Source organism: Uranotaenia lowii, chromosome 3 (assembly GCF_029784155.1).
Source record: "Uranotaenia lowii strain MFRU-FL chromosome 3, ASM2978415v1, whole genome shotgun sequence".
NCBI classification, from domain to species: Eukaryota; Metazoa; Arthropoda; class Insecta; order Diptera; family Culicidae; genus Uranotaenia; species Uranotaenia lowii.
In genome coordinates this window covers 119,264,120-119,277,388 of record NC_073693.1, presented here as the reverse complement: position 1 = coordinate 119,277,388, position 13,269 = coordinate 119,264,120, and the positions used below count along the sequence as shown (strand labels likewise).

At 40.5% G+C, this 13,269-nt stretch overlaps 1 protein-coding gene across 1 annotated transcript in view; it reads left to right on the top strand.

Moving 5' to 3' along the window:
- LOC129752551 (poly(rC)-binding protein 2) overlaps positions 1 to 13,269 on the top strand; it is a 178,490-nt gene that overhangs the window by 46,033 nt on the left and 119,188 nt on the right. Inside the window, exon 6 of the mRNA XM_055748325.1 lies at positions 5,214 to 5,389. Within this exon, the coding sequence (XP_055604300.1) occupies positions 5,214 to 5,389 (176 nt within the window). The remainder of the gene's footprint in view (positions 1 to 5,213; positions 5,390 to 13,269) is intronic.

The window sequence follows — 13,269 nt, the reverse complement described above, 5'->3', positions numbered from 1 at the left end:
TGCCATCGATCTAACAATTTTTAGATAAGAAAAACATCGTAAGTCTTGTGAGATGCTTAATTTAATTTAGTTTTTTTTTTAACATTCGAACCACTGTGTTCTGTAGGAGACCACGTGGCTCGGCAAACTGCAATGCGAATGCTGTTCGCACGCATACCAATGTACCTTCGATTCATGGTTCCCAAATAGTGATTTTTGTATTTTCAATGCTCGGATATGACTTTTAGTTAGTCGAATAACTTATGTTCTCCAACTTATTTCGAAGCTTAAGTTGATAGTAACAGTCTTATCATACAACCCAATTAGTATGAAAACATTTGTGCGTAGTTTTAAATGAAGTTTTAGGGAAAACATCAGCCCAAAAATACCTCTTTAATGAACATGTATTTATTCCAGCTTCCAACACTGGTGGTGTATTTCGATTGAAGTTGCATGCCAAGAAAAGGAACAAAATTAGTTTTAAATTTTTATTCAAAACCTAAATAAATATTAACTCTTTAATCTTTCTAGTATTTTTTGATTTTTTGCCGAGTTTAACTGTAGGCATGAGTATTTATTGCAATTTTTTCAAATGAATGTCCGAGTTTGAAATCGCATGTGAATTTAACAGTTGCACTAGAAAGGTGAGTTCATCTGATTTTCATACGGTGATTTCTAACATAATTTCCTCGGATGCAGATCGAAAAAAATTAACTTCTTTATTAAAGTACAAACAATAAAAAAATTATTGCATTATTCTCTTCGCAATGAAAATATATTCAAATTTTTTAGGCTCAATTTGGACCTGTAAACCATGAAAAGACATGTTGGCATGCCAAGAAAAGGACCATGCCAAAATAGGGCACACTTACCCTATTCTTGGAAAAATAATATCAGAATTGAAAATTGATAAAGATGGATAGAAAAGTTCAGAGAAAATTGACAAATATTGAAAAGAGCGAAAGAGCATTTCTGCGGGGAAAACTTATTTTGCCCGCAAAAATGCTCTTACGCTCTTTTCAACCTCTGTGAATTTTCTCCTAACTTTTCTATCCATCTTTACCAATTTTCATTTCTGATATTCTTTCTCCAGGTCGAATAGTCATTTTTACCGAATTCGGAGCCTTTAGGTCTGAAAATTGAGTTCTTACCTCAAAGCTTTAAGCGCTGATCTCTGATATTAAAATCTACAAACTTTGAGTGCTAAACTTTTGGTGCTTAAAATATAGTTCTAAATGATGAGCTTCTGGGCACTGGGTTGTGAGCAAGGTTGCCGAAAAAATTTCTGTATTTTGGCAAAAAAAAAAGATTTTCTGCGATTTTTCCCAAAAATTCTGTGATGGTTTTCGGTGACGCTATTTCCCTAAGTTTTATTGAAATTTTATGAAAACTAGGGTCTTTCTACAATTGATTTGAGCAAAATTAAACCACCTTATACCACCTTATATCTTATAATATTTTTCCCATGTTAACTTAGAAATCCGAAATTTATATTTACATAAATAAAATTTTAGGAAACACGTACAAAATTTGAAAAATCTGTGAAATCTGTGAATGTTCCCAAAATTCTGTGTTCTGTGTTTTTTGCAGATTTGCTCAAAACCCTGTGAAATTACAGATTTTTCTATGACTTCGACAACCCTGGTTGTGAGTTTAAAGTTATAACTATCTACGAAGGAATTAAGTTGCGAACTTCTCCGAGTTCTGTTTTTTCAATTTGAACTCTTTATTCCCCTATTTGAGTTCCGATGGTTGCATTTTATACTCAGAGCTGTCAGTTCTGAGTGCTGAATTCTTAGCTCTGACTTCCGGATATTTCAAGTGGGAGTTCCAAGTTCAGAGTCTTGAATTTTGCATGCGAACTTCTCAGAGTTCTGTGTTTACAGTCTTGAACTTTTTATTCTGGTATTTGAGTTCCGATGGCTGCATTTTACACTCAGAGCTATCAGTTCTGAGTGCTGAATTCTAAGCTCTGTTTTTCAAATTTTGAAGTGGGAATTTCAAGTTTAGAGTCTTGTATTTTGCATTCATAGCTTTGGATATTGGTGGTTTATATTTGCTAAATAGTTCTGAATTTCTTGCTCTGGGCTATAAATTCTGACCAACGTGTTCTGAGTTTTGAGTTAAATTTTCTGTACAATAGTTCTAAATTATAAGTTCTCAATCCAAAGTTCCGAGGCCTGTGTGTTTTGTTCCATGTTTTCAGTTAAGAATTCCGAAATCTTTGGCACCCAATTCTATTTCGAACCTCTGGGCCAGGTTGCCAAAATAACAGAAAAATCTTTATTATCACAAAATTCTTGCAGAATTTCATCACATATCACAGAATATCTAATTTTTTACAGATTTACAGATTTTCTAAAATTTGTACAGATTTTTAAAATTATAATTTTTAATGGCAGCTTCCACTTTTCATTTCTGAATTTAATTCATGAAAATATGTAAACAGGGTAATGTAAATCAGTTTTTTACTATTAAAACCGTAAATTTTTTTTCAATTTTTTTATGTTTCACATCGTCTCAATGAATTTAATAAAAATAGCGTCACAGAAAAACGTCACAGAATTTTTCTTGCAAATCACAAAATTCGAGTTTTTTTTTGTCAAAAACACAGAATTTTTATTTTTCGGCAACCTTGCCTCTGGGATTTGATTCCTGAGTTTTGAGTTCTGAGGTCTTGTTGTTTTCGTAATTTTGGTTCTGGTTTTGGTTTTCTGCGTTTGATGGTTTAGAAATCTGAGTATTCGCAGTTTTAAATTTTTCATTTCAAGAGCGCAGTTCTGAGTTTTAAGTTCAGACTGTTCAGTTATATAATCTGACTTTTGAGCTAAGTTGGAGTTATAAATTCTCAGTTCTGAATTCTAAGTTCTGATTTTTACATTGAAAGATGAAAGCTCCGATTTGTGAATTGCAAATACTAAATTTAAGTTCTAAAAACGAAGTTCCTAGATTAAATTTTTAAGTTATGAATATGATGTTTCAAATCATAAGCTCAAATGCCATGAATTTCAATTTCTGTCTATTGAAAAATGAGTTGAAAATTTTTAAATCTAAGTTTGAAATTCTCTGTTTCCTTCTTTGAGATCTGACCACTAAATTTTGAATTTTGTGTTTTAAGCTCGCTTCGTTTTAAACTTTGAGTCTGAGGTTGATTTGCAATGTGAATCTAGAGCTATGACTATGAGCTCTAACTTTCGTATTTTAAGCTTCATAATTTTCAGAACTTTTAACCGCTGTGCTGAGTATTTTGACATTGACGTTCCTAGGATTATTTTCCGAAGAAAAAATTTAACCGTGTCGAGGAATGTATAGATTTAAGTAGCTTTTAATTAATTATTTTATTAAGTTATCATTAGGATCAACATGTGATCCGTTGATGTTTTCTACAAATAAACAAGTTCCTATGCTTGTACTCACAAATTCAAGTTCATTGTTCAGTTCAGATAAAGAAATTTTGTAAGCCAATCCTAATTCAAAGTTCCTTGGATCCTAATTCTAAGTTCTGAATTGCGAATCTGTGTTTCAGATTCTGAAAGCTGAGTTCTAAAACTTAGAATGTTGTTTTCTAAGCTCTGAGCCCTAAATTTTGAATTTGAAGCTCATAGCTAGGAGTGTTAAGATTTGTGTCACAATTTCTTGAGTTCTGAGACTCGATTAGTGAAATTTGAGATCCAATTTCTGAGTTCACTATCTATTTTCAAAGCTCACATACATATCTTAAATATGAGTTCTAAGTTCTAATTTTTTTTAAGATGTAGGACCCAAATTTAGAATCCAGAGATCCATATGAGCTCAGACTCTCAAATATAAAGTACTGTGTTCAAACATTTTATTCCCTAGATATACGTGTAAAGTTGTGAGTTTTTAGTTTAAAATGCTGAGTTGAAAAATTTTGACTGCTGAGCTCCGAATCCAACATTTCAAACTATAAGCTCCCTATTTCTAGATCTAATCTTTGAGTTCTGAGTACTTTGTCGTGAGTTATTTCTGAACATTGGGTTCAAATTCGTAAGTTTCGAGTTCTAGGTTCTAGGACTAACGAATTTTACCTGGAGTGGAAAACTTCGACGTCTGTATTCCGATCTCTAAGTATCAACTTCAAGCTTTGATTTCTGAATTCTGAATTCTGTGATATGAATTAAGGGGTTTTTATCTCTAGATTTCTAGGTTTTGAATGCTATTTTGGTATCGAATTAAAACCCTTGAATTTTAATTATAATCTACTAAATCAAGCAATCGAAAGATTCCCTTTAAATCAACCACGGTATAAGAAAAGTTCAAATAAGAGTTCAGTTCAGATTTCAATAGCAACTTACTATCTTCTTCAGTGAGCGTTTTCGATTGTCAGTATCAAAGAAAACGCTCACTGAAGAGAATAGTAAGTTGCTATCTAAATACCGGTATCTAAACTTTTCTTACATATACTGTGGTTGAATAAAGGCACATATTAGAATTATAATCTGAAAATGGAGACTGCTTAAGGTCTAGTTCGTGCCTTTTGAGTTCTGTTCAGGTTATCACTTTTGAGTTCTGCTAGCGGAGATTGATTTCTCAGTGATGAGTTTTGAGTCTGAGTTGAGTTTCAAGACTTTACACACTGTTCTTAGCTCTTGCAGTTCTGTCTACATTGCAGATTTTTAGTTTAACGTTATTAGTTCCAAATTAAGGTTTTGGATTTTAAGGCTTAGAATAATAATCCTTATTTTTAGTTTCAATTTTTGAGTTTGACTTTCGCGTTCTTGATCATGAGTTTTGAGTCATGAGTTCTGATTGCTGAGCTTAAGTTCTCGTAAGTTTTCAATTCAAACGGATGATTTTTGTTAAGAATTCTAAAGTTACCTATAAGTGTGATCTTTTCGAGAAACAGTACCATTCCACAATTAACTTTTTTTTTCCTCAAAATCGCTTGAACTGCTTCCAAAATTGATTTAGTTAGTAAGGTTTCCTTCTTTCTATCATTTGTTCCCCATTACATTCAAAATGCTACGCCCTACCCCAAAAGCCCATTTTGGTTCAAACTCGCGTATCTAATCTCATTTTTTCTCTCTCGATCAACTTATCTTATCGCCCGCCATATCGTCCGAATCTGTCTCATTTTACTGTGAACTACTTTTGCCACACACACACATTGATGATAAAAAAAATGCTTTAACGAACGAACGAACGGTTCTGAACGAATTGTCAAACCAAAAAAAAATACAACAACATTTGAAACCTTGAAATCTGTCGTGTAGACCTGCACAGTATTTCCACTAGCCATTGCCGGTGGCTTGCATGCGGCAGGCATCTCGGGCTTAGCCGATCCATTACTAAAAGGAACACATCTGCAAGGAGCGATACCTCCACATCATCTACAACCGATACCTGATGTGAGTCTTAATCTCTCTCTCTGTCTCTCTCTTTCTCTGGTGTTATTGTTTTTGAGTTGCTCTGGTGCTCACAACTACTACTACTGGTGGTACCCGACCAACAAAACACACACACACATAAGTCAAACGTCAAACGGCGTCGCCCCTTCCGTGTTCCAATACACCAAATCCATGAATGATCCATTGACGGGAAAACCCCTCTGGGGTTTTGAAGACCCTCTGGGTCTACCCTGTCTCCCCACAAACAAGAATCCGGTCACATATCCCTCGTTTTCTCGCCCGCACTCCCGAGACCACTGTAAATAAAAACGATCGTTTTGAATGTGACTGTGTCGTGGATTACCTACTTAGTTAGTTCAGGCGGATCAAACCGATTTGCAATTGAAGTCTGCAACCAACCACTAACCCCTCGGTACTCGTTCTGTGTAGATATACTATGTAGCCATGTGGTGTCCTACCCCCCGGCCCCTTTCGGAAGTAGACTCCCCCCTCGATGGTTGTTGACCGACTGCTCCCTACCTTCGAGCCCTTGGATTCCGAATTGTTCAGGCGTTCGTTCATGTATTTGTACAAGATCCCGAAAATGTAGATGATCCTGTTGTTGCGCTACCACGTTCCTCCTTCCCTAGTGTGTACTGTCTTTTACCTGTATTAGAAATGTTTGAGGATTGAAGTTTCCCCTGTTTGTAAATAGTTGATAACCTACAGCTTTAGGATCGGTCATCGAAGACTGAATCGAATTTGTTTTAAAACAAAAAAAAAACATCGGGATTTTAGCGTTGCAGTTAATTAACAAGTTCTTAAGCAAACCAAATGAAAGTATTGATTCACCGGACGAACCCAACCATCAATTTTTATTTAAATAACATATTATTAATTTTTTGTCCTAAAATCTCGAGCTAGGCTCGTGGTGACGATTTGTTAACCCATAATTCAGCCTTTGTTTCAATCATGAGTTATCGATATTACAACTTAATTGGTCAAGCTGCCCGGCTGTAAGCAGCTATGCGTGGGTTTTTAAGCACGCGGTGGAGAAGCATAAAAAGAGTTTACCGTTTCTAATTCTTCTAATTCTAAAATCCACCGGCCAAACGGCAGAAATCCATCCTGTGTCTTTTTTAGTGATTGTCGTTAGCAGAAAGACTAATACAATTAATCCTCGTTCTCCAACTTGCTCAGGTAGTACACTGGTGAAGTCGTCGAATTGTCAAGATGAGATGAAAATGTTCTGAGTTTGATTTTCACTCTCTGACGGTTTTTTTTTTGTTTTTTGTTTCGTTTGTGGGATGAATAATCCAATGGGAGCACCAAAACCTCTTTCTTTATGTCTGAAGTTGGGAAAGCAATTATATTATCTTTGGCGCAATGCACGTTGTAGCACATTTTCGCACATACAGGATCTTCAGGCAGTACACGTCCTTGAAGTCCTTGGCCATTTGAAATTAAAATCCGAGGCTTCTAGAAGCTTTATCGCCGACGTAGTTCGTATGTGTTCTAAACTCCAGTTTACGGTCGAGCACTACACCTAGATCATTGATGTGGTCCACTCGCGTCATGAATCAACTTTCTGAGAAGTACTCCGGGCAGAAAAGCTGCCGTCTTCGTGATAAACTGATCACTGCATATTTGCTGCGATTCAGAGGCAGGCAGTTGATGTCGCACCACTGAGCGAATAGATTGAACGAATTTTGCAGGAAATCAATGTCGTCCTGGCCGTTTATGGGGGCACATCGTTAAAATAGATCCAGAAGATAATCGGTCCTAGGTGGCTACCTTGGGGCACACCGTAGGAGGCAGAAAACTGGCTTGAGAGAGAGTCTCCTATGTGAACTGTCAATTTACGTCTTGTTAAATCACTGCAGAACCAACCAAGTAAAGGTCCACAAAATCCTAAGCGTCCAAGCTTACCAATCGCAATATCGTGGTTCACCTTATCAAATGCTGCTAACAAATCGGTTTATATGGCTTCAGTTTGAGACTGAGCAGCAAAACTTTCTTGCACATAGGAGGTAAAGGACATCAGGTTAGTTGTCGTGGAGCGTGTGCTGATCTGATTGAAAATCTTGAAGTCGAGATAGAAAGGTGCTGATTTCTCGACAGAAGCATACAATCTAGTGACCTCGAGCGAAACCAATTGAGCTGGATGATGCTGGACTGCCTTAACGAACGTAGCAGGACGTTGACGAGAAGCAGCTCGACTGAGTCGAAGAGAATAAGGGGTTGGACCTGATACGTTGTTTTTTTTATTAGTTGATCACCCAGGTGATAAACCCATTTAACGGATTGCATTCCAAGGCACGGCGAGCCACCGCGTCTCCCCAGTATGCTACACTGGGTGCAATTGGTCGACTCATGATACTATGTACCCCTACGCCATAAAGTTCACCTGGGGCCTATGGTCATAACTCCCATCCGGAGCTGCATCGAAGACTGTACCCGAGGTGGGAGACCAAGCGCTCATCGGCTTACTCAATTTCAAGTCAAAACTCCAGCATAAATATATACCCTGCCTCTTGTTACGATTCAAGACTAAGGACCTCTCCTCTGACGACTCGAGGTCCGGCCGTTACTCGTAACTCGAGGCTCGCTTGGTTTGCACGACTATCGTGCGCTCCGCCTCTGTTCGAGTCCGCTGCAAGAGACCAATGACCTCTCCTCTAACGACTCGAGATCTTGGCTCCGCTTGGTTTGACTCGAGGCCCTCTCCTCTTTGCCCGTCCGCGTGTCAAATCGAGAGTAGCTTATCCTGGACATGCGTCTGTCACAGCACATGTCCGAGGCTGTACGAAACGACTCGGATGATTTCCGCCGAAGACGTCATCCTACACCGACTCGAGTGACTCACCCGCCGACAACGTGAAGTCATTCTATTCGAGAGTATTTCGCGGCGTAAATACTCTACCCCCTACGAGTTCGACTTCGAAAAAGGTCAAGTCTTATCCCCGCAGCTTCCCTCGTAGGGAGCGCGTTCTACTCAGATACTCCGCGGCGGTGCAGGTACTCAGCTCGGCATACGCAGAAGGTACAGTCTCACCTTTGTATGCTTTACTGCCAGGTTCGGACGCACACTACTCAGATGCTCCCCGCCGAAAGGGCATACTACTCCGACCGTGGTCTGGTCTTCCTCCTCTTTCCTTTTGGCTTAGAACCTTGGGGCTAGCAACCCTAGGTTTTTTGCCCGCCGTGTGCCGAATCGAGAGCAGCTTATCTTGCACTCGCGCCTGTCACAGCACACGTACGGGTCTTTAACGCTTGTGACTCAGATGAATCCCGACGGTGATGTCATTCTACCCGACTTGAGTGGCTCATCCGACGGCGACGTGAGACCACTTTACCCGAGAGTACCTCGCGACGATTCACGATTCACTCTTCCCCCTACGAGTTCCACCGCGGAGCAGGTCTTGTCTTATCCCCACAGCCTCCGTCGCAAAGGGCACGTTCGACTCGGATACTCCGTAACGGTAACGGTGGAGGTATCCTACACACACGCTACCAGACAGCTCGGCATACGCAGAGGGTACAGTCTCATCTTTGTATGCTTTACTACCCGGTTCGGACGCACACTACTCAAATGCTCCCCTACGAAGGAGTCACCCTACACCGGTCGCGGACTGCTACTAGTTCCAACTCCTCTGCAGGGCAGTCATGATCCGGGTGAACCCATCGCTGACCACAAGCCAAATATTGGCATATTCACACATCCTCCGCACGATGTTGTCGGCTGTCGTGTCTGGTCCGCAGGCGCCAAGCATGTTAGCACGTACCCCTTCGAACCTCTGACAGTTGAACACTATGTGCTGTGGTGTCTCAACTGTGTCACCGCAGGTTGGGCAGAATGGCGAGGCCACGTGTCCAACCCGATGGTGGTACTGCATCCGTGACCAGTCAAGAACTGTGTCATGCAGAAATCCACCTCTCTATGTCTTCGATCCATCCAGAACCCGACGTTAGGGATCAAGCGATGGGTCTACCGGCCACGTTTAAAACTGTCCCACTGGGCTGTCAGTTGGAAATCGAGGCCTCTCTGGCATGTTTCCGCACATCGGGCATGTGCCTGTGCTTGTAGCAGAAGATATCTTCCTCTAGCAAAACCGATATTGGCATGACCCCCGCCACAACATCAGCAGCTACCGAGAATACTGTTCGGTATGTGCTGATTACGCGCAGGTTCATCAGCCGCTGCACACTGCAAAGCTTTTGCAGGTTACACTGCACGCTCAAGGCTGCCTTCCAGGCTGCCGCTCCGTACCGCAAAATGGACGAGGTCACACTCGCCAGGACCCTCCTTCTGCTGCAGCGGATCGCGGGCTGCTGTCGCCATTGCCGCTTTTTTACAGGCGTAGATTGCGCTTGGTCCAGCTGCAATTGTCCCTAATTGTGCTGAAATCAGGTTGGTGATCAGCACCATCTCGGTCTTGTGGTGAGCCAGACGTAAGCTCTTGGAGCGCATCCAACTTTCCACCTTCTCAATCGCTATTGTGACGAGTAGCTGGACTTCTTCGGTTGATGGGCCCGATGCCAGGAGAACCACGTCGTCGGCGAATCCCACAAGTCTCACTCCCGTGGGGGCAGTTCGTCGTAAACGATGTTCCACAATACCGGGCCAAGTATCGATCCTTGTGGAACTTCTGCCGAAACACTCACTGTTCCAGTCCCTCGCTGGTCATATACTGTAGTTGGCGGTTACGGAAGTAACACTACACCATCCCACAGATATATGCCGGAATCCTCATAAGAATAAGAGACGACGCAATCGCTGCCCAACTGACGCTGTTGAAGGCGTTCTTCACGTCAAGGGTGATCTCTGCGCTAAACCAGTCTCCTCTCCTCTTATTAAGTCTGGCTTTGCCTGTCCTTTTGATGACACGTGGAATGGCATCTACCATACTGCGGCCTTTCCGAAAACCAAACTATTTATCGGATAGACCGTTCACACCTTCGGTGTAGAGGACCTGATACGTTGTGATCCGGTGAAGAAGGCCCTATGCTTGTTGAGTTAGCAAGCGTAACATGTTGATATGCGTCAATGATTGAAGCAGAGCTTCCCAAGGACCGCTGTAGTGATCTGTCAATTGGTAAAAATTCATCTCGCGAGGAATTGGTTCATGAATTCCAAGGTTACTTGCCTGTAGAGGCGATCTAGGAAGCCTCGTCACCACAGACAAACTCAGGGCTCGGAAGTCCCCAAAATGCCAAGATCTGATGTGACCCGAGTCGAAGTGGCTGGTTGAAACGTGGCAAATTGACCGTCGGGACGAAATCTGCTGTAAGAGGAGATCAGGTCACCAACATTCCAAGTTCTCGAACAGAATGAATACAGAATGAACACTCTTAGCAGAGTGGTTGGTGTCTTAATCAAAAACCATTGTGTGAATAATGAATGTGAATAATTTATCACATAAAACATACTGTTCATCACGAGCCTAACTCGTGATCTCAAAATTATGGTATCAAATACTCTACATTTTGAACTACATAATGTCTGACTTCTACGCCTATTGCAAATATTCTTATCAAGAGTCAGACTCGTGGTTAATGGCTAAAAAGCAACGAGTCTGGCTCGTGATGATGAGTTTTCAAGTGAAATTTAAGTAATATATATTAATATAGTATATGTTATACTAAAAAAAACAGCGAAAATTTTTAACAGTACCGCAAAAAACTAATAATATTTTATGGAAAAGAATCTTTGTTCTAAACAACCCCACAAAATTAAACGAATCCTGAAAACATCGCATTTCCCAGCCCTCACTCCCGAGGGGCATATCGATTTAGAATTCAAATTCCATATCACATGCGACTGCACAAAACCCCAATCTGATTGAACCAGATCAATTGCAACTGTGGTACGGTGTGGTTCGGTCAGACGTCAGCCCGGGCTGGCCCCCATACACAATAATGTCCAAACAAACTAATATCACCGATGATTGTAAACAACGTGGTTCTGCGAGGGGTTGAAGTTGGAAGCAAAGTTCGACCGATTCCGTGGCTGATGGCACTTTTCATTCATTCATTCACCAATCCATCCATCCAGCCAGTCATCCGTCGACACCATTGACTGTACCACCTCACCATTGGCACTGAGGACTCTTGATGGATAGTGTCCTGGCTGGAATGGAGTCAGAGGCTCCCTCTCTAGAGCAAACATACAAGCACACTGCGCTGACATCGTCCTATGAGGAATACCTTTTCCAGGTGGATGCCTCCCTCAGTACTCAAACGAGGGATGCATTTGCCTCCCTTCGCTTTTGGTTTTTGTGACTCTGGTTTAACCCTTGGTGCTGGGATGTTTCTGCAGCACCTCCTGGCAAATGGGCGATAGGGAATGATGTTTTCACAAAATTACATAGCTACGTCATTTTTGACTCTCCGGGTCACACGGGACCTTTGCTTGGGGTCAGAACTTTTAATAATAGATCGTCGTTTCGGTATAAATCGTGAAGACAGGGGTTTTCCGATAATGTTTTCTCCAATGTCGTTCTCGACAGGTCATAATAAAAAAGTTTTCTTTACGTGGGAAATATTTTATTTTAATTAATTATCGGGACACAAAAGTTGTAAAAAAATAAAAATGTGATGTTTACTATTGAAAAATTAAATGGAATCAAAAATGAAATATTCGTTTTTTCGATTTGGAACCTTTATTCTGTTATGAAGAACACAAAGAAATTATAAAACCCGATTTAATACACTTATCAGTGGATTGGAGGCTTTCTTACAGAGTGTCAATTATCTTTGGAAATAAATGACACAATAATGGATTCCTTATTTCTGAATTATTTATTATTAATCTATAAAAAAGATTATGATTAAAGAAAATCGATAGCAAAAATTACTAAACTCAATATAAAAAAAAGGTGCCCAGTACGTTTTTTGGAGGATAAACGAACTTATATTCAACGAGTTCAATAATTCAAACTGTTAAAGTTTGAGAGCCACATATCTCGACGCTCACTAGTGGTCAAGGGGTTAACCTCCTAAACTCTCATGCTAGATGGCGTGGGATCGATTCTCTGCTGTTTTATGAAATTTTTGTCAAATTTTTGATCGCCTTTGTAATTAATTTAGCGATTGCTGGCTACTGCTGCTGAGCAAATGGCTACCTTTTTTGGAGCCAACGTAAGCATGATATGTTCTATGGAATAGAAAAATTTCAAACAATTTTGTTTTTTTTTGGTTTTGAAATAAGTCCTACAGGAAAAAAAATGCAATTTTTTGATACTAAATTCATCAAAATCGTGAAACCTAGAATAGGAGTTAATGTGTTAAGAACGTTTTTATGGAACATACAAATTCCCGGACATCATCGTAACTCGTCGAGCTTCGTCGAGCTGAGTCGATTGGTACCTATAAAGTGGGGTCTTGGACCCTTAATTAATGATATCCCCAACTGACCGTTCCCTATGCCTTTCTGTAAGAAAGCCAAAAAAGGTTAATTTTTAAATTAGTATCAATCTAACCTTGGACTCCCTCACTTTTAGGGCACCTTTTGCAAGGTATTGCGCTAAACCACCATGCATTGAGCCAAGCAGTTTATACCAAAGGACACGTTTCGGTCGAACGCGCACCGGGAACTAAACCCAAACATTCATCTGAATTTAGATTGTTTCGAAAATTCCACCGGCGGCGCTGCATGTGGCGGCGTCACGGTTTCGATGATGGTTCTACGCGGATTTCGTCTTTTCCCCCGCAAGCTTTGTCCGGAAGTCCGGACTAACGTTGCCAAAGTTTAAATGATTGACCGAAACTCGTGGTTCCGCTGCCTTTTACGTGCCGCCCAAAGTGGAAACTCGGTTTTGTGTAGAAACAATTCATCCGAGAATCGATAACTGCTCTTTTGGTGGCATTTTTAAATTTGTTTCTCCTTTGGTTTGGGAAGTATTGCTATGAGTCATTCTGATGGTTTTACTTGAAATATCCT